Here is a 23,115-nt window from a genome sequence, read left to right as displayed (position 1 = left end):
AAAGCCTTTCCTTTCCTTCCCCTCCAAACTCGCAAACAAAGCCTTAGGCTTTGTTTGCGAGTTTGGAGGGGAAGGAAGGGGAAGGGTTGGGAAAAAAGGAATGAGCAAGTAGAAGAAATAAAGGAAAATGGGAAAGAGTGCTTTGGGGGATTAACTTTTCTTCATAATACAAAACCTTCCTCATTTGGAGGAACTAAAAAATTGTATTGGGGGAGAGTTTTGGAGGGTTAATAAGAATTCTTCAAATTTAATCTATGTTGTTATAATATTTTTAAAATTAAAAATCAAGTAATCATATGCATTAATTTATCATTCTCTAAAAAACTACTCTTTTAAAAAAATTGAAAAATTTCTCCATTTTTCCTCATATTTTGCACCCCTCAAAGTCTTTCCTTTCCTTCCCCTCCAGACTCCCAAACAAAGTCTTAGAAAGTGAAAAACTAATTTTCTGTTTTTTTTTTTGACAAAACTAATTTTCTGTTTTAACTTTTAAAACTAAATTGGATAAACATAATATTTAATTTGGGACATGCTTGTCTAAAAGTAGGTATGTATGTTGCCAAGTAATGTTTTTGATACGACACGAATACAAAAATACACATAATTTTTTAAATTCATGCTACGATAGAGTTAAAATACATTAACATATTTTTTTTATAATAAAAAAATTATGCTTTTAATTTTTTTGTTAAGGGATATTGAAAATTCCCACCTTGAATTGATTTGTGTTGGTTTCATCATTATATGTCTTTATATTTTTTAATATATAAATATGTGAAGTATCTTAAAAGTAATCAAGTATATGCGTGTAATATATGTAGTATTCTATAAATATATGATAAAATAATTTTTATTTTTTTTGAAATAATGATAAAATAATTTTTAAAAATAAAATAATTTTAATATTTATTGGTGTGAGTATTCGTGAGGTACTATTTATTTGATAACCATAGTTAACTCTGTCTGATTCGGCGACAAATAAAAAAACAACAATAACGATAACCACAGCACACCGTACGTACGCAACTGTATTCTACAGATCCAACATATCATATCATATGTACTCTCTCACCTTCATTTCAACAATTCAACAACAACCTTCACTTTTGTCATAGCAATAGCAATAGCAATGAAAGGCCATGATTGGATCAACACGTGTCTCCCCGACGAACTAATCGTCGAGATCTTCCGCCGCCTCGATTCCAAACCCACCCGCGACGCCGCCTCTCTCGTCTGCAACCGCTGGCTCCGCCTCGAACGTCTCACCCGCTCTTCCATTCGCATCGGCGCAACCGGCTCACCCGACCTCTTCGTTCAGCTTCTCGCTTCTCGTTTCTTCAACATCACTGCCGTTCACATCGACGAACGTCTCTCGATTTCTCTTCCCGTTCAATTGGGGAGACGACGTGAGAATTCCTCCCCTGCTTCGTCGTTGAAATTGCATTATGTTAATAAGAGAATTGGATCTTCTTCTTCTTCTTCTTCCGAAGAGAATGAGTTTGATTCGTTGTGTTTGTCTGATAATGGATTGGTTGCGTTGGCTGATGGGTTTCCTAAGCTTGAGAAATTGAAGTTGATTTGGTGTTCTAATGTTACTAGTTTTGGATTGTCTTCTCTTGCTTCCAAATGTGCTTCTTTGAAATCCTTGGATTTGCAGGTTTTTTTTTTGCTTTTTTATAATATTTCATTTCCTTGGAACATAGATCACGTGTTTAGGTTTAAGACATGTTTTGCAATTAAATTATGGAAGTTGGTTTTTGGTTAAATAGGAAAGAAAATTAACTTCTTTATAGGAAAACAATGTTTTATGGTGATTTGTGAAGAGTGATTGCTGATTGAATAATTTATGTAGATAATTTGAATTGAAAATTAAGCTTTTGTAGTGTCGTAAGGCCTTGTTTGGATAAACAACTTAATTAAATGCTTATACAAGGTTATCATATATGTGCTTATGTACAAATTATATTTATAAGAAAAGATAAAATAAAGTCAAACTGTTTAAATATTAAGCGTCATAAGCTGTTTTCATAAGCTATCTTGGAGAGTTTATGAAAATAAGCTAAAACCAAATTATGGATATGTCATACTCATAAGTTGGTTACATTCATAGCTCTCCCAAACAATCTCACACGTGCTTATGTCAATCGATAAACTCAAATAAGCCAATATTGATAAGATGGACACCTTTACCTGGGGCTGGGACCTTCAGTTGTATGTGTGGTTTCAAAGTGATGTGTGCCACTTTATCTACAAACCAAAAATAAAATAAAATAAAAAATGAGATATTGAGGTCCAATCTGTTTTCCCTATCAATGCTTCACTTGAATTGCTACTCTATCAATATATAGGTTTCTAGAAGATATCTGGTATGAATGATGCATGTTTATTGGTATAATAACTAGTGATATTATCCTTTTAGGGTTGTTACGTTGGAGATCAAGGCTTAACTGCTGTTGGACAGCGTTGCAAGCAACTTGAAGACTTGAATCTGCGTTTCTGTGAAGGCTTGACTGATACGGGTTTGGTTGAATTAGCTTTAGGCGTGGGGAAATCATTAAAATCTCTTGGTGTAGCGGCTTGTGCAAAAATAACTGACATCTCAATGGAAGCTGTAGCATCACACTGTGGATCCCTTGAGACTTTGTCTTTGGATTCCGAGTTTGTACACAATCAAGGGGTGCTTGCAGTGGCTAAAGGATGTCCACATTTGAAATCTCTAAAGCTGCAGTGTATTAATCTTACAGATGATGCTTTGAAAGCTGTAGGCGTTAGTTGTTTATCTCTGGAGTTATTGGCTCTATATAGTTTTCAGCGATTTACTGATAAGTGAGCTGCTTTCTCATGATTGCTTTTTGAGGATTTTACTTCATTTAACTATGTAACTATCTCGTAATATTCTTCGTTTTTATTAATGTTCCTGTCAGGGGTTTGCGTGCTATTGGAAATGGATGTAAGAAGTTAAAGAATTTGACTTTAAGTGATTGCTATTTCCTAAGTGACAAGGGCTTGGAAGCAATTGCAACTGGGTGCAAGGAACTTACTCATCTTGAAGTCAATGGATGCCACAACATTGGAACTTTGGGACTTGATTCTGTTGGGAAATCATGCCTGTATGTTTTTCTCTAAGTGAAACTGTAATATGTTATAGATGCATGGACTGGAAACTCATGTATGCTGTATAAAGTACAAACAATACATTTAAGAAAGAGTCATCAAATGGAATTAGATTCATGAAAGAATTTACAAAAGAAGATTTATATTTAGACTCTCAGTCTTTCTGTATCTTGTAACTGCAATCATCTATCTTTCTCTGATCAATTTTGTGCACATCACATACTGGTTTTCACTTCTAAAGAAACACACACAATTTGTTTTGACCTGGTGAATTTTATGTATTTTAGTTATTTGAACTTCACTTAATTCATCTTTACCATTTATCATCTTCTGATCTGTTTTGTGAACATCACTTACTCGTTTTAACTTGTACAGAAATGAATAAAACTGGAAGTGGTCATATTTGAATGTTAGCTTTTGTTATGTTGACATAATTTTTTGTGACTCAAGTTCTAAAATGTTAAATTTTTCCATGATGCTAATCTTATCTCTCTATTGGGCAGACATCTCTCTGAGTTAGCATTGCTTTACTGCCAAAGAATTGGCGATCTTGGGCTTCTTCAGGTTGGAAAGGGATGTCAATTCTTGCAAGCTCTTCACTTGGTAGATTGTTCAAGCATTGGAGATGAAGCCATGTGTGGTATAGCTACTGGATGCAGGAATTTAAAGAAGCTTCATATCCGTCGCTGTTATGAGGTACTCCATCCGTGTTCATGTTTGATTTTCTATATAAAATGTCATTCTGTATGTGTAGCTTCATTTTAGGCTTCCAACATGTTTTTTGGATGGCTCCACTTTCAAACTACATCCTGTGATCCTGCACATTATAGACTAGGATGGTGGTGTTGTTCATTTTGGCCAGATTTAATACTGACACACATTACACATGATTCTACTAACTTGTCTTTTGCAGTGTTTGGTATCACGTTTTTTTCACGGTGCACGCTGTCCAATGCATGATTTGCCGTGATTTTCCAAAGCTGAGAATTGTAGCGTTAGAGAAAACTTGGTTTTGGCCCTCTTCCACCGTGGGCCCAAACAGGCACTTTATAGTATTAAAATATTTCATAGTAATTTATTTTCCATTTGGTGACTTCACATTCAGATATCATTATACCTTAACACAGTCCAAACAAAACAACTCACGCTTACAAATTTAATTTTAGGTAAAAATTTTAAATGCGGAACTCTGTTTTTCCATTATTAGTGTATTCTAATTCGGTCATAACTATTTCATTTAAAATGCATTTTTGCGAAGTTATTGTACTAAAGATATCCCAAATTGCTATCTCTTTAACCATGAGGTTGGACACAGATGGTAAATGCACTCCATCTAAAGGGATGGGCTCGACTGGTACCTCAGTTCGATCCCTGGTGATGGAACAGTTTGTGGCAAAAGTTTATTTACCTCCCAGCAAAACAGAAGTGATGGAACAATTTGTGAAAAGAGTTAACATACCTCCCGACCAAACAGAAAGCATATTAATCTTGGGGCCTCTTTTCTGAGATACTGTGAGTGAAAAAAATAGCTATATCTCTTTCTCTCCCCGCCAAGATAGTCAAATTTGCCATTTAGATTGTATAGTCGCATAATATTGATTTTTGACAGGTTCAACAATCTCAAACTCATGCTGGAATGCAATTTGATAGGATAGGGTTGGCACTCTTACCCGCAAACCCTGTAAGATCAAGCAATCAAACAAATTTTGGAAGAAATCTCATGCCGGAATACAATTTGATGGGAACAAGATATTATAGGATTGGCAATCTTACCCATAAATCCTTTAAAATAAAGCAATCAAGCCGATTTTGAGTGAAGACTTGTTTTTTCCCAAAAATCCTATAACCAACCTTATTTTGGAAGCCGTATTTTCCTATTCTTTGTTTGGAACAACCACCCAGTCGTATTCCCTTCCATCTGTGTCATTGTTATTCTGGTTTGCTCTTTGAAAGTTTAAACTCTGCTGTTGCTGGTCCCTGTTTCTTCCTCTTTTTCAAGCTCTACCGGTTTGAAACTCTGTTGTGCTCCCTTGTTGCTGTTTTGTTCTTCAAAACTTTTCATCCAATTGAGACCTGTTTTGGTGCTTGATGGATTGGGTGTTTTTTTTTCGTGTACAACTTACCTGGCAGCCTTTGTTTTGGACATTATAGACTAGGATCATGCAAATTTTAGGCTTCTCTGGTAATTCTGAACTGACCTATTCCCTGATCACCATTAAATATAAATTAGTATTAAAAAATTAACAACAAAATAACTAAAAAAAAAAATAAAATCTATATTATCATGATCAGTGTTCATAAAATTAAAGTATGTTTTGACATTTTCATAGGATTTTATTATGATTCGTGTTACTATTCCATGGTTTGTAATCTCTTACCCACCTTCCGATTGTTGGTAAGATCTTGATTTTGACCCCCCATATCCTTACTCATTTCCATTAAAAGGAAGAAAATGGATCTGCTTTTGATGTTTTCATCACTTCCATTTGCTGTGCTTTGACCAAGGTTCCTTATTTGATGAATACCTACTTGTAGTCTTTTGTTCTGGATTTAAGCCAACAGATAGCAGGCCCTCTCTGAAGAAGGGATAGGGTACATACGTTGCATTAAAGAATAAAGACGATTCAATGAATAATCTGTAAATAACTTTTTTTTTGTTTTACAAAGATTATACTACCCAATTGCAAGTAACTTGTGGACTTGTCCTGTGATGTCTCCTCCCTACATGCTATGCGTTGTTATTTTGGTTTTTTAGAATAAGAGGCTTGGCTTTGTTTGATCCATATTTACTTATTATCCATTCAGGCTCTCTTTGCACTATGACATGATTGAATTATTCACATTTCAAAGAGTATAATGCTGTTTTTTCATCCGAAGTGTAACCGAGGAATATGGTTAATTTATTTGAGGATACTGAGTAATCCACACTATAGCTCTCGTGTAAAATACTTGAATTCCCTTATGCACTTTTGTTTTTCTTCTTTCTCAATAAAAGTAAATATTCATTATATATCCAATTTAAGCAGTAAACCAATTTTTTATTATTCAACCAAGTGAGTTTTATATAAGATAAAGATGTTTATACATTTTTGGCTCTGTCCTGATGTTTCATGCTTTCTTTGTCCTATAATAGATTGGCAATAAGGGGATCATTGCTGTTGGTGAAAACTGCAAGTCTCTAACTGATCTTAGCATTCGATTCTGTGATAGGTAAGACCTTATTCACAGTTTTTTTATTCTTCCTCTCCATTTGTATTTTATTATCTTATGGTTTTTATTAGAGAAGCTTTTGCAACATGCTGTTGAAATATTTTATGGCTGGTTCGTTTTTTCTAAAACTCAATTTAATTCCATCATAAATTTATTATTTTTTAGAAATTGTGTTGACTTTATAGGAAATGAACTAATCATAATAAGTTTGTTCAAGTTTGTGTAAAAAAAGTGTATTCTTAACATTCCTATTATCATCATCATAATAATAATTCATTATTGTTATAATTATTGATGTTAGAGAATTCATATCACGTCTATTTCTTTTTAGTTTCTTTCTGAAATGACCGGCTTGCTCTCGATTACTTCTGAGCATTTTCTGTATTTTTTATCGTGAATGATGGCGATCTTAATTCTTAACGGCTTTGTTAAACTGCTAGGGTGGGTGATGGGGCCCTTATTGCTATAGCTGAGGGCTGTTCCCTTCATTATCTGAATGTAAGTGGTTGCCACCAAATTGGAGATGTTGGACTGATAGCCATTGCAAGGGGTTCCCCTCAACTTTGTTATCTGGATGTGAGTGTACTGCAGGTGTGTATTCAAGTCTCTCCTTTATACTCAAAGTGATGTGGTTTCTTTAAGTTACCGGATGTGGTTTTCTTTGAGGAATTTCTTGTGCTATTTTGATTCAGTTTTAGTTCTTATGATTTAGACATTTAGCTATGCACATGGTCAGGACTGCATATATGCTAGCATGCATTTGCTATGTTGTAGCCCCTTACGGGATATATAATGTAACTAGTGAGAAGGCCTATTCTATTCATGAATGGTTAAGTTTTATACATGAAGTCAATGTGACTTTTTTGGGTGAAAAGAATAATTTCTAATCTTTGACAATTTGTCTAATTGTTGCATGGCTAAGATTTATTCTTCTCTCGCATAAAAAAAATCCACTTGATACATCCCCTACATTATGATGCCAAACTTTTCTTAGGCTTACTAGTATATATTAGGATGGTTGTTGTCTGAAGTGAGGAAGATTAGAAATGTTTTAGAAATAGTTTTCTCAATTGTCTTGTGGAATGCCCATGCTCTCTCTGTAATCGGTATGGATGAGCGTAAGTTTGTACACATGAACATATGGTCGCCTTATACGCTATGCCCTAATGAAGTCTTGCAATTTTATTGTTATGATTTTCCTTTTCTTTTTTCTTTTCATTACATTGCTCAATACAACTGCAGAATTTGGGCGATATGGCTATGGCTGAGTTGGGAGAAAACTGTCCATTGCTTAAAGAAATAGTACTTTCCCACTGCCGTCAAATATCGGATGTTGGTTTAGCTCATCTTGTAAAAAGATGCACCATGTTAGAATCATGTCATATGGTTTATTGCTCTAGCATAACTTCAGCTGGAGTGGCCACTGTGGTTTCTAGTTGTCCCAACATAAAAAAGGTTCTTGTTGAGAAGTGGAAGGTTAGCAACCGGACCAAGCGCCGGGCAGGCTCTGTCATTTCCTACTTGTGTGTGGATCTTTAGACTTCCGTGTGACATAATAATTATGCATATCCTCATGCGTTTTACACTATGGTGTGTGAATATAAATAAACAGAGCTTTTGTTCCCTTCATCAATAAAGTATTTCTGATACTAATTTTCATATTTTAGCCTCATGAACACTCCAGATATCTTGTCGTAGGAGTTGCAAGAGGATAGGAACCAATAGGCTTAGTTAAAAATGTGTTGTATTTATTTATTTTGCTAATAAAAAAAATGTGTTGTATTGATTTGGGGATAGATATAGTGAAGTTATATTGATGTAATTCAGAAAACTTTGTTCAGAACAATAAATATTTGCTTTGATTTGGCTAGTCTCTTGTTAGCAAGTGTTTTTATATCTTCAATAAATTATTTTGCCTATAAAAAGGAAGGGATTTTTGATAGGTTTTGGTTTGTTGGGGGAGTTTGCATGGTTTTTCTTCATCTCCATTTTCATTTCTATTATTGTTACTAATGTTATGCTCCTCCCTCTTTTTCCTTAGTACATAGCAGAAGCAAGCAACGTATAATTTAGGTAAATTGAGGACCTCCTATACAAATTGGGATGTTGGTCTTGTTTAATGTTCTTTATTTAGGAAGATGCTAAAGCGGTTCTCAATACTCCTATGTTTTTTTATGGGTTATCCTAACAAGTGTCATAAAGTATTATAAAAAAAATTATCTTAAAAATAAAAGTCAAACAAATGTAAAAGTACTAATTACACAATTTTTTATGTAAAAGTTGCTTAAACAATGCGTCAAAAGCACTTCAACATTTTCATTTTTTCTCATCCATCACGGATGATACTCTGAACCCACAAGGTAATTTTATAGTTAAATATGCTTATATGTTGGCTCTAAATAATCTCATTGATACATCTCATTATTTTAACATTATTCTTAATTGTATTGAACAAGCTATTGTTGATATGCTATTGCTAATGATATGAGAGCATCTACAATAGAACTCCTCATTTTAGGTGTTTAAATGAGTCTCACATGTACATAAAATTTCTCATACCCAACACCTCAAACAAAATTACAAAATGTGTTCCACAAATACCTATACATCAATACATTTCAATAAAAAGTTAGGTGAAATACCTCTTTTCCTCATTTAAGTTTGACAAAAATACTAGGTTAGTCCTTTTAAGTTTTTTATGTTTTAAATAGGTCCTTATTACCCTTTTAAGAACTTATTTGAAACTTAAAAACTTAAAAAACTTCAAATAGGTGCATTATCAACAACTTAAAGGACCTATTTGAAACTTAAAAAAAACTTAAAGTACTTTTTTTTTTGAGAGAAAAAAAAACTTAAAGTACTTATTTGCCCTAATACTTTTGTCAAACTTAAAAAACGAAGAGGTATTTTGTCAAAAAGTTATTTTGATATAACTTATTGAGTCGGACCCACAAAGAGTGGAGAGTGCTTTCATATCCACCATTTTCTATAGACATTCAAATTTGTATTTCATAATAGAAGTGTTTATCTAACTTTGTGTTAAATAGGTGAATCATCCGAACTTCAGGTTCTCTTTTGCACCAAAACAAAAAATAGATGAATCACCCGCAATTGTGGATGCTCTAATATTTGTTTCTCTTAAAAAACAATTTTTTTTTTCATTCTCCTTTTAATTCTTAAATCTAAGTGCTTATGTTTTGCCTCTGTCCCTCAAAGAGAGTACGCATTGGTGATACAAAACAAGTCAAACTTGGAAACAACAAGGAACTTTGCAAACATATCAGTGTTGGATATCGAAGGATTTTTTACCCAACTTTTGAAGCTGTAAAAAGTCGCTACTCAGTTTATATATCTAGAAGAGGATCATATTCATAGATATCCTCAACAAAATAGTTTTAATAATCAATGTTTTAAGTATTTCTTTAACGCCTTTTGTGTTTTTAATCAAACATAAGGTAGCAATTGGGGTCCCCTTATCTTGGCTAATAAATAGCAAGATGTAATTTAAAGCAACTAGGTTAGGTGAATAATTTTATTCATTGAGCCGTTGATAGAAACTGAGTCAGTGACTCCTGTTGGACACAAGTATTATTCACTTCACGTTATGCATATGTAATATACTCATAACATATCAACATTGTAATGATTATATGAAATTTATAGTAGGATTTTAGTCATAATCTCAGTATCAATCCTTACAGACAGCTCTCTAAACAATTCTTATTGACATAATAGAAGATTCTTGTCCCCTCAAGGATTTACCATTTATTTCCCCCAAAGCTCATAATTATTTACCATATAAATTTAACTTTTTTACCCCTTATATATGTTATTATGTTTGAATGCAGAGAGAATCTTAGTAGGTAAAAAGTTCACTGCAAAAGGTCATGTGCCTCTGAATCTGATGCATCATGCATGCCATATAGTTTGAGACAACCGTCACCACAATGGTAAATAAAAAAATTAGAAAACAAGAAAAAATATCTAGTAGTTAGATCAAACAAATATAACAGAGAAATTAAATGTGGAAATTTCTAATTGATAAGATGCGCATGCTTAGTTACTTACTTTATTATTTTTTCTCTACATAAGAAATCTAACTCAAGATCTCTGCAGGTAATACTTCATTGTTAGCCATAAAATAGTAAACGCTTACATTTCATAATAATAATAAAAAGAATTAATAATTGAGATTAAGAGTTCCAAGATATACGCAATACTATTAAAATGGGATTAGGTGCCATGAGAAAACCTAATCACACTTATTTTGTTGTATTGCCTATTGGGAAAATAAAAAATATTTATATGTTATGGTCTTTTCATTAACAATGACACTAAAAAAATTTCAATGTCCAAGAGATTTGCCTTTCTGAACATAGCTTGGAGTAAGGGAATGTAGACTACTACAAATTAAAGAGAAAAAAATAGAACTAGTGAACTTTTTTTTTTGTTGAGGTAAGTACTAGTGTTAATTAATCATATGATAAGCTTTATGAAGAGGGCAGAAGTTTGGGCAAAGGGAACATGATGGCATCCATGTTGACATTGCACCTGTGCCAACAATGGCTCAATCTATTACTCTTGCTATCAATTGCTTCAAAGACATCTCTTGGTTCTGTGTCTAAGACTAAAACATGAAATCTTATTGCAATACGCTTAATTGTGTCACTATCAAGCAGTAAGCATGAATACATGGTACATGCAATAGAAATACGTGAAAATTTTTAAATTTATGATACAATACGCTTTAGATACGTTAACAAATTTTAAAAAATAATTATATTTATATAGAATAATTGTACGAAAATCCATCGATTATTCCTGTCACAATTGTTTTTACAAAAATTGTAGAACTTTTGTCTGAATCATAATATATTTTAACCCTTACTATGTTTTTTGAAAGGATATTTTAACCCTTACATTAGAATATCAATAAAATTAAAATTGAAATAACTCAATAAATTTTGGAAATTCTGTAAACTATAATTGATCAATAGGGTTGGTACGAGATTGTAAGTGAGATTGTAAGTCACATCAAAGATTCCAAAGTATCATAAAGGAGATTCATCAATATACAGTTTTGCATCTGATTGACATGAGGACGAATCAAACATAAATTTTAGTGTGTTTTCACTCACTTTGAAATTTATGTACAATCATTACTATCTTCTTCATCTTCTATTTGTTCAAGTTTTGCACTAGTCCCCAACGCAAGTTCTAACCGATCATATACACTCTCTCTGGTCACATTTATAAAAAAAAAAACAATTTTTTAGGTTCATTGAGTAACTAATGTATCTGAGCAAAGGGGTAACACTTTTACACCGTAGCAATTGTAGGCTCTAATACTAGCTGGCTTTCTCTAATGATTTTATTGCAGAAAAGGAGGATAAACTCAAAATAGCATGCATGCGCATGAATTTTAGTGAGGATCATATGCTTGTGCGTGGAGTTAAAACAGAGCATGATTGGATTTGGGGGGATTTCCCTCTGAACCCATACTTGGAGTATTGTAAACGAATAAGACAGGACAGTGAAAGTCAAGATGCTTGCGTGGTGCAATCAAGAGAAGAGAGATTCGAATTTATTAGCAAGAAATAATAAATAGACAGACAGACATGCTTTTGTTTTCAATGGAAGAAAATGATGAGATCATAGTAGTATATTGTATTTGAATGTAATATGTGTCAATCTAGTATCCCCTTTTCGAGATAGATTTTTCTATGTTGCCATTGGCATGGCTCGAGCCCTCTCATAGAGGAACTAAAATGATTCGGTTTGGTTTGGTTATCCTCAAAGTATCTCTCTATCTTTGTGATGTTTTGTTTTTAATTGTAGGGGAACTTTTTGGAATGATTCTTGTAGGATCCGTCCCTCACAAAACCATTGTCCCTAGCTAGATAAATTACCATTAATTTACAATATAATATGAATAATTTAATTTAATTAGATTCATAATAATACTGATACACCTTAATATATAAAGATTTGGTTGGTGCCTTTAAACATCCATGATTTCTCTAATTGGTAAATGCAACAAAAAATTGTTGATGCAAGGCGAAAGGATCAACGTCCAACATCGTTTTTTATTTGAGTACTTGATGGTCTAATCCCACGGTCTGAATTGGTTATTCCATCTCTAGAGAAACCTAGAGAAAAACTCAAATATTATATATATATATATATATATATATATATATATATAGGGGTTTGCTAGGATACACCCACTAGTTTTTATTAAGGTGTGTTTTAGCAAAGATATAACTAAAAAGTTGTTAAATACACATTAAGGTGAATGTTGCTAAAACACACCTTCTAAAAAATAAATGGGTGTACGTTAGCAACTCCTATAGGCATTTGCTAGGATACACCCACTTATTTTTTAGAAGGTGTGTTTTAGCAAGTTATAACTAAAAAGTAGTTAAATACACCCTAAGGTGTAGCTTGCTAAAACACTCCCACATAAAAACTAGTGGGTGTGTTCTAGCAAATCCCATATATATATATATATATATATATATATATTTCAATTGCTTGAAGTGGAAATCATTGGACAACTGAACACGGATCAACTAAGGTGATATTCAAGTTAAACTTAAAGAACGTTGTAGGTGTGACATAATTTAACCAGGAAGGCCATCTAAATATGAGCCTATTATTTTAAACTTTAGAAGTATTTTATCTTCTTACTTTCACAATTTTTCGGTAGAGTTTTTAAGGAAGAAAACTCATGCGGGCGACCTTTTTACATTTTTAAAGATTTATTAATATATGCCAATGTGACAGTGTTATAATGCATAACCAGTGCTTATAATTTTTTTAACAAGCAAAACTAAGCAGTTTTACTAATACTCCATGTTCATCTTGTAGGGCACACCAATTAAGATGTAACCATTAGCAAGCCAACAAAAGCCAGAGAAGGATATGCCTAGTTACAAAATAATTTTTGAAAGAAAGAAATGAATGGATTGAAGCACATCAACCACTTTTGATTGATGGCTTCAAACTCTTGAGTGCATGCACATGCAATATGAACATTAATTAGTATAGGAAACATACATTTCCAAGTTTTGTCCACATGATACAGTAGCAATTCTAAGATGCTCATGAGTAATCTATACACTTCGCTACAAATTAAATAAAATTCTCCTACGTAACGCATTCTTATTGTAATGTTTTAAAAATCGAATCGAAGGATGGTTCCATCGATTGAATTGGAAATTGACATTTTCCATAGTATGGTTGGTTATATAAACAATCCGACAATAGTCCGTTCAAGTTCAAACAGTGCAATTAAAAACATTGAACCATAAAGATCTAATGAGATTGATGTCTAATTCAATTTTTAAAATATTTTTATGCAAATTCTTCATGTATCATGTTCATGCATGCTAAAATATGCGCATGCAAACAAGTATGGCGGCGGCTAAAGCCCGCTTATTCCTTACCAACTGATCATGGCAATGTCCTTGCAGTTAAGGGCGTAGTAGGGACAACATGTCCCTCAAAATCTCATTAACACTTGATACAAACATGGACTGGACCCAAGTGTGCCATCAAGTTGGGATACATGCTAGATGATATGCACCCTGTAGGGTCTTCCAAAGTTGTTTTTATATAGTGGGACCAATCATGGGTTTGAGGTTTGCATTATTATGATGATGAATTAAGCTAACGAATGAGGAGGGTGAAGAGGATAGGGGCTTTTAGCTTGTACGGGGTTTAGAAAGGTGCCTATACTTTTAGTGGGGCCTAACTAATTTAGGATTAAGGTGGTTTAAATTCAAAACTCATTTTAAGTCCTGAAAAAACGTTTTTATTTGATTATTGAAATTACCAATCTCTTGTCTTTTAATTAAGCAATACTACTCCATACTCAAATAGGGAGAAGAAAAAAAAAAAGTCAAACAAAATTGATTACTAAGTCATCACCAACAAGTTCCTCAACCAAAGGATTGATTATAGTGCTTTGTCTTTTTGTAATTTTGACATCGTGGTTTTGGTTTTCCAACTATTTTTCGTGTTGGCACACAAATATATATGTTGATATGACTTATATATATGGCACAATTAAACGAACTTCATTATCGAACATTGTTTGTTCATTATTTGTGTTTTCTCCCTACTATTTATTGGGTTGCAGTTCTAACTATATACCTAGTTGAATACCATACAAATCACCTTAATTCAAAGTGTGATTATTTCGAATATGGATGAGATTTTACTTGAGAGTTTGTTTGAAACCTTTTTAACAAGATTTGACTAATGTTTGTGCAAGAATATTGTAAGGAGCAATGGTTTTGCTTGCGTGTGAGAGATCGAAAGTGTGGACAAAATGTGAGATAGTGTTTGAGTTTGGTGTAGTGCGCATGCATTTCAAAGAGTGGCTGCCAGCCACAACCATAAGATTTACTAGTATCCATGACGCATTACTTTCACATCATTTTTACCTCTTAAAACTGCAAAATTTTATTTCATTCTGAACTCACAAATTTTCATCATTGCCTTCAAATTTAGCATTCCCTTTTCCTATCATTTGGATCTTGTAGTGCATCTTTCCTTTTTCATTGTAAATACTAGTTACACGTTTTATACCCGTAATTTATACTAATTAAGGGAAGCTTGTGGATATATTTTTGATTATGGTGAATTATTGACATAATTATATTCACAACTCGTAAATTTGAAGTTAAGGAGACCATGAACATGATGGGGAAGTTAGTTTTAGTTGTCGGCATAGACAGGCTTCCAAAACTTCCTATAAAAGACCATCAACCACTAATTAATCCCTTCAAAATTACTGATACTTTTGTACAACTACCTAGTTGAACATTATGATGTATCTAGATCAACTTTATGTTCAAATAAGCTATAATTGAGCTTCTAAATTTAGACCTAGGGTTTTGTATCTTTTGCCGGCTTAATGTGTGTAGAATTTTAAGTATTCACGGTGTTTCCGCACGGTTAGAGGCCACATAAAACCAACAAACATAATTTGGATCCTCTCCTTTCCTCTCCTTCCACAAGTTGTATTTCTCTCACTATAAATTTTAGAGAGAAGATCGAGAGTGAGAGAGAGAAAGAAATAAATGAATTTTGACATTTCCCAATCAATGATATATGAATATTGAGCAATGGATCTCGAGTCTTACCTCAATATTAATTAGACCGACAACTTAAACGAGGACCTAAACTAAAAAAAATGACAAAATTAAATATGTAATAATGTAAGGAAGGCCTCTAGATAAGTTTTCAAGTTAGATCAAATTTTTTTTGCAAGGGTTGAGTTAGGTCTAACTCAAATCCTACAATGTTATTAAAATCAAATTAAAAGAAGACTTGTTTGCCATCTGCTACATGGTTAATTAGGTCACCTAGATCATGAACATGAGAGTGTGTTAAGAGATATATATTTTTAATAAGGGAACAAAGAGCTACTTCCCAATTTTCAAACATCACAAATTTAGCTAGAACCATTAAAACAAAATCGAACTTAAGAATACTTGAATAAAATGATAGAAAATATATATTAACTTGACTAGAGGTTCTGAATTCGAATTCAATACAAATTGAAGAACCCAGACAACAATACACAGGTAGTCAGAATCATATATACACATGATGTGATGGTATTATAACATTACTACACATCAAACATATTTTAAAGGAGTTTTTCAGCTTAATAATGATGAACGTTACTTAATTGTTTCATAACCCGACCTTTTGAGACTTACCCCTTCAAGGCAAAAAGAATACTTTATAGCTTAGGGTGGTGACACATGGTTAATTAACAAGTGTGTATGCAAGCTTTTGATTAAATACATGCATAAAACAAATCGAAAAAATAATGATAATGCCACCTTGCTCCATGAAACTGCATGAAGAATAAAAATTATGTTAGTGCATTTCATTTCACGTACAGGATCCACATTCTAATTATTTTCCTGTCACGCCTGATATCTTTCGGATTTTTCTCTTTCAAAAAAAAAAAAATCTTTCGGATTTTTCCATTTGGTTTCTTCATACATGTGTTCATCTGCAAAATAATTAATTGTTATTCATACTTCAAATATTGTACGATATTTTGGGCACGCCTAAATTATTATTATTTTTGTTAATTGACAATAGACAAAAAAAAATTTTTGACAAAAGACAATAGACAAATTTGTCTCTCAAATTATACTTAACGATCAAATTAGCCTATGATTTTTATGAATTAGCAATTTCGCCTCAGAAATTGTAACACATCCATGAAATATATATCAGTTAGTCGTTAGATACAACATGCTTAATGAAAATGTGATAATCCATATGGACTCCACACATCATTATCTCGTCCTCAAAGATGATAAAAAAATTCACTATAATTTGTTGGTTAAAATGTTAGAAGTTACACTTCTAAATTTTTTACTATAACCAAAATCAAATTATATAATGTGGAGACGTGGCACTTTTCTCCCTATAGGTTTGGTAATGATATTGATGTTGGAATATTTTATTATTTAGTTATATTCCGATATCATTATGTGAGTAAATATCGTAATAATAATTATACTAGCAATTATAACCTTAATTGATTAGTGATCAAATTAAGCGATAAGACTACTAGATTTCTAATTGGATAATTAATTAAATATTTAAATATTTAATTAGTTTATATGGAGTGAATGTTGGATAATTAATTAAATATTTAAATATTTAATTAGTTTATATGGAGTGAATGTTTGGATGTCTATTAACGGAATAATGGAAACCACCCTAATGGTCATCCACTAAAAGAGGTTATGGTCGCGATTCAGTGTATGCTGCAGACTCTCTCTTTGAAGAGAAGCATAAATGTACTGGTTGAGAGGTAGAACCAAACTGGCCGCCGCTAACCATATTGTTTGTTTTAGATCACCGCCAGAAAACTCTTTTTGGCATGAATCCAGGTATTTCTATGACTCTTCATATTTAATCTTTGATAGATCAAACATTTTGTTAAATCCGGTCATATTCATATTGATTATTTGCTTCCGCTAATTGAATTGAACATATTTGACCTAATTTCCAACAATGGAGTCTATGTCAAATACCTTTATTTAACATATATAACATCATATTATATAACCAATTGAACTTAACGGGGTGATCCTTTTAATTGAAATGTTACAATTTTAATAACAAAGTTGCAAATTTGGAGAAGTCGTAGATTAATGCAGACGTACGGTAACAATTTTAGTGGCAAAATTGTCTATTCACTAGACAAAAATATCTTAATCCACTGTGGTGTTTACTCTTTTGCATTATGCAGTGACCATTATCCATATCGTGTACACGCCTACAATAAACAAAGTTTTCTAATTAGTGACTCTGACTTTGTATTTCTTATTCAAGATTTTGTTTACAATTCTTTTCTTTTTTAACCTAGTGAGCTCTAATTAATAATTAACTATCATGTTTTAACCTCTCTAAAGAGTTCATAATAACATTGTCTTGCAAAATGAACAATAGAAATATATCTAGGTTCTAGCTGAGGTTTATGATTATGTTTCTATTTTATTAGAAGTATTATCATTGATATAATTAGATTGAATGGTGAGTCATGAGATCAAATTCACAAGGTCTTGAACTCCTACAAAATCTTAAGTTTCTTTGTCATTGTGAAAAGAAGTGTATGTATGATATGGTCTCAACACAATTATTTCTGTCACTTATCATAAGTTTAACCACTCATTATGGTCAAATTAGTTTCCTCAATATCCTTCCATTTTTCATTTTTGGCTTAAGTGCAATTTTGCCCCCCCTATTTTGACTGAATCGGAATTTTACCCCCCCTATTTTAAAACTCGGAATTTTACCCCTCCAATTTAATGTTTTTCGGAATTTTAGCCCCCCTATTTTAAAACTCAGAATTTTACCCCCCCAATTTAATGTTTTTCGGAATTTTACCCCCTCCACCACATTATCTTATTATCCACCTAATTAATTATTAAAATTAAATAATTTTTAATTACAAAAAATAAATAACTTTTTAAAAAAAATGGAAAAAACTTTAAAAAATACCTTAAAATGCAGAAAAAAAAAACTAGAAAATAAAGATAAAATGTAGGAATTACAAAAAATAAATAACTTTTTATAAAAATAGATTTTTTTTAAAAAAATACCTTAAAATGCAGAAAAATACTAGAAAATAAAGATAAAATGTAGGAAATAAACCAGAATAAACAAAAAAAATTCCATTAAAAATACATGGAAAAACAGTATGAACGGAAAAAAAATCCCATTAAAAGTACATGAAAAAAAACATAATGCACCTGTAAATATTTGGATGATCATTAGCCAAATATACGAGTGCAATAATACACCTAATAATTGATCATCCAAATATTAGCCATGTATTTTTAATGGAATTTCCCATGTATTTTTATTGGATTTTTTTGTTTATTCTGGTTTATTTCCTACATTTTATATTTATTTGCTAGTATTTTTTCTGCATTTTAAGGTATTTTTTAAAGTTTTTTCGATTTTTTTAAAAAGTTATTTATTTTTTGTAATTCCTACATTTTATCTTTATTTTCTAGTATTTTTTAGAATTTTTTCTGCATTTTAAGGTATTTTTTAAAGTGTTTTTCGATTTTTTTAAAAAGTTATTTATTTTTTGTAATTAAAAATTATTTAATTTAAATAATTAATTAGGTGGATAATAAGATAATGTGGTAGAGGGGCTAAAATTCCGAAAAATATTAAATTGGGGGGGTAAAATTCTGAGTTTTAAAATAGGGGGGGTAAAATTCCGAAAAACATTAAATTGGGGGGGTAAAATTCCGAGTTTTAAAATAGTGGGGGTAAAATTCCGATTCAGTCAAAATAGGGGGGGCAAAATTGCACTTAAGCCTTCATTTTTTTAGTTACAAAGACAGAAGTTAAACTAACATTTACTCACCAAATAACACATGGTTCAAATAATATTACTAATAATTTTGATACCTTAAACTATCTCTTTTCCTAAACTTCTGAATTCTTAGCTTTCACTTTATTTATCTATTTAACTATACTTCCCAAATGTATTAGTTAAAAAGACGATGCTAAAAACCTATATGTATATATTTTAATTTTATAACCAATAGAGCGGAATAAGATGATTCAAGTCTATATGAGTTTAACTAGAAGTCATTTTTAAAAAAACAACGGTAAAACTCTTGAGAGAAAACTTTATAAACATATCTGACTCGAGATATTAGTCTTTGTAATTATATCCGAAAATCATAGCCAAAAAAACAATCTTAATCTTATGTAATACTATTGGAAACTATGAAGAGGTAGCTAGGAAGGCTATAAAATAAAGCAGTGATAAAAGAACTGATCATGAGCGTGGCCAATATAGATTATGTTTCATGTTGCTGTCTGTGATAGAATAGAAGATAAGATTCAGCTAAAATTGTTGCATATCATAATCCCATTCACTTCATTATGCCCAAAATCATGATTCTTGGTTTCATCACCCGCATGCTCTCTTCTCAAACCTCACACTCTACATTCTCACTCTAACTCACACACACCTATAAATACCAACTACACCCCCCAACCTTTCTCTCACCTCTACCTCAACACTAAAACCAAATCTCTCTATCTCTCTCTCACTTGTTCCCAAAATGGAATTTTCTGGTTTTGAAGGCTTTGAAAAAAGGTTAGAACTTCATTTCTTTGGTGATGATCCAAATCCAACCATTAATCACCAACTAGGTCTAAGAAAACTTGAGTTTGAATCCATTCAACAAATCCTACAAGCTGTTCAATGCACAGTTGTTTCAGCAGTTGGAAACTCTTACTTTGATGCCTATGTTTTATCAGAATCAAGTCTCTTTGTATATCCAACAAAAATCATAATCAAAACTTGTGGAACCACTCAACTTCTCAAATCCATCATCCCCTTAATCTACTTTGCAAACACTCACCTTAACTTTACACTCTCTTCTGTTTCTTACACAAGAGGTAGCTTCATCTTCCCAAATTCACAACCTTTCCCTCACACTTCCTTCAATGAAGAAGTTTCTTACTTAGAAAACACTATCCCTTCATATCTTTGCTTCAGAAAAGCTTGCATCATGCCTTCAAAATCTTCATCTCATTCGTGGCATGTTTTCACTGCAACCCAAAACCCTCATCATCACATACCTTATGAACAATACACAATGGAGATTTGCATGACAGAGCTTGATCCTATTCTTGCCGGGAAATTCTTCAGGCGATCCGACGTTGAAAAATCTTCCGGAAATGAAATGACAGAACTTACTGGTATAAATGAAATCAACAAAGAAGCATTCATTTGTGATTTTGCATTTGACCCTTGTGGCTATTCAATGAATGGAATGGATGGAGAATGGTATTCTACCATTCATGTGACACCAGAAGATGGTTATAGCTATGCAAGCTTTGAATGTGTGGGGTCCATAAGCGACAGTGATGACAACATTGTTCATATATTGAGGAAGGTTGTTCAGATTTTCCGACCAGGGACAATGTCGGTGTCGATAACGACATGTAGTGAGTATAACAATGAGGTTTGGAGAAAGGTTACTGGTGCATTAGAGCCTCTTGGGTTGAAATGTAGGAGTTGTGCTATGGATCAGTTTCCCGCAATAGGTAGTGTTGTGTTTCAAACCTTTACCCCCCGTCGCCGAAAAAATGCTTCAAAGTAGTCAATGCATGAAAATCTCGATCGTCTGATTTTGATCGAGATTTATAACGTATCTTTTTATTTATCAAGCTTTAAATTTGAACCGTCTTATTTGTATAACTGCAAGATTCTCGGATGTTAGGGAATCAATGTCAAAATTTGAAAGCATAAGCTAACAAGAGTGAGTTAGAATTTAGTTGAAATATTTCAGGGGTGGTGACATAGCACAATGTGGTTGGTTAGTATGGATGATGAATATTGTTGGGTTGACTTGTTTAGAAAGTTAGGGCAACTTGGGTGGAACAAGTTAAGTGTTTCACATATTTGACTATTTGAGTTCTCTAATTTCATTAATATTTATATATATATATATATGAGAAATATTCTCACCATTAAAAATTGTTAGATTTCACAATTTTAAATTATAATTGAATTTTGATGTGAATTTTTTTTACATTTTTGTATGTGAAATTCCAAACTTGGATAATCCAAATGTGGAAGTTTTGAATGCAATGTCCAAATGGGGAAAGGAGGTAGAGTGGTGGAGGTTGGGATACTGAGATATGATGTTCATCATAATGCACCCCACTTAGGTTTGTCACGCCTAAGATTTTTGAGGTGGATGTTATGTGTAGTGGGCTTAAAAGTGCTCTCGTTTGAGGTTTATATTTGATATTTTCTTTCTGTTTATGTCCTTCCATTTCTCATGTTTTATCTACCTATTTGTCTTTTTATGCGTTTCTCCATGAGTCACAAGTGCTGTCCTACACTGAAATTGGTTTCGATGAGCCGTCATGATATTGTTTATGGATAAATTTAAAAGAACAAAATTATTTATTTACAATGTTAGTAATAAACATTTTCTTTTGATCACTTCATGTTTTTCCATAAGAAATACTCTATTCACAATGAAATATAAATAAAAAGGTGTTTAAAAATTGTACAATGGTATTTGTACACTCTTACTTTTCATACATCAATTCGACACTTCATTTTTTTTTTTCCTATATCTCTTCCTATGTCAGGAAAGGAGATTATATATACTATCATCTGAGTAATTTGACAAAGTTAACATATGAGCAAAGTTTCTTGAACATGTATAGACTATGTGCATGTTTAAATTGATGGGGATTTAGACATAATTTTGTCAAACTCATCACTTATATCGAAACATACACTATCATAAAAAATGTCTGGTAGTGGTGGCAATATTGTTATTGAGAAACTTAAAGTGCACTTGGACATAATTTAATGTGGGTGGCACGCCATACATAGGAGGCAGATAGATGATAAAAGTAAGGGACATGTAGAGGAACAATAATACTACTACCGGGAGATCTTACCAAAAAGGTTCATAATTAGTAGTATACCAGTTTTGACATAATACAGTATATACATCACCAAAGACATGAACTTACATTAGCGATTTTAGGATGGCAATTATTGTTAAGTTGATTATGAGTCAAGTCTTCTGTTAATATGATTAATAAAGTGCCTGTTCAAAAAAAATATGATTAATAAAGTGAAGCCTACTAGCTTCAACTCAGCTGGAATGAGGAAGGGTATCTCCAAAGCTGCCTTGGCATATACCGAATAGTTAGTTCAATTGTAAAAGAATACATAGGAAGTGTTATTTGCAACATCTTGTTCAGGCAACAAGACCTGTTTTATCTCATTAGGTGTTCAAAGCATCTTTGTGAACCTAGGTGTTTAGCTAGTAGCTTCTGCCATTTCTCTCTTGATGTTCTTTTAGCAGTTGCTTTGTTAGTTTAATTCATTGAGGATTTGCATAAGTCTTCCTTCTTATAATATCTCTGATGTAATGTTTTGCACCTTCTTTTTGTTTTGATGTAAGCACTTTTGTTGTTAAGGGTTCTGGCCCTCTCCAGGTCTTTTATAGAATTTCTTTGCTTGATAAAAAAAAATGATTAAAATCTAGAGCCTAGAGCAGTATATTGAGTCATGTGGATTAAGCCACGTCAGCAATAAATGTGCCACATCATAAAAAAGGTGACAACTCATCCAGTTTTGTGCCAAAATTTTTGTTTGGGGACCAAAACTGTATGATTTTAAAATAGGGGACCAATTTCGCGAACAGACTAAAATAAGGGGACCAAAAATGTAATTAAGTC

General features: G+C 32.4%; 1 protein-coding gene and 1 pseudogene across 2 annotated transcripts; both read left to right on the top strand.

Annotated features, from left to right (window-relative positions):
• The first annotated feature begins 1,076 nt into the window (after nucleotides 1–1,076).
• LOC146944421 (F-box/RNI-like superfamily protein) lies at nucleotides 1,077–8,194 on the top strand. The gene is made up of 7 exons (XM_085742802.1): nucleotides 1,077–1,657; nucleotides 2,420–2,826; nucleotides 2,925–3,110; nucleotides 3,618–3,810; nucleotides 6,248–6,324; nucleotides 6,765–6,915; nucleotides 7,567–8,194. Exons 1-7 carry the CDS (start codon nucleotides 1,130–1,132, stop codon nucleotides 7,861–7,863), a joined length of 1,839 nt encoding a protein of 612 aa, XP_085598928.1. The 5' UTR covers nucleotides 1,077–1,129; the 3' UTR covers nucleotides 7,864–8,194.
• An 11,491-nt stretch (nucleotides 8,195–19,685) lies between these two features.
• Nucleotides 19,686–21,349, top strand: LOC146944420 (S-adenosylmethionine decarboxylase proenzyme 4 pseudogene; annotated as a pseudogene). The gene has a single exon (XR_015025927.1). The product of XR_015025927.1 is annotated as an S-adenosylmethionine decarboxylase proenzyme 4 pseudogene (transcript).
• Nucleotides 21,350–23,115: the final 1,766 nt, after the last annotated feature.

Source organism: Medicago sativa, chromosome 2, assembly GCF_051527215.1.
Source record: "Medicago sativa cultivar Bolivia chromosome 2, Bolivia_mono, whole genome shotgun sequence".
Lineage (NCBI taxonomy): Eukaryota > Viridiplantae > Streptophyta > Magnoliopsida > Fabales > Fabaceae > Medicago > Medicago sativa.
The sequence above is the reverse complement of the archived record's forward strand: the minus strand, read 5'-3'. Positions and strand labels throughout refer to the sequence as shown.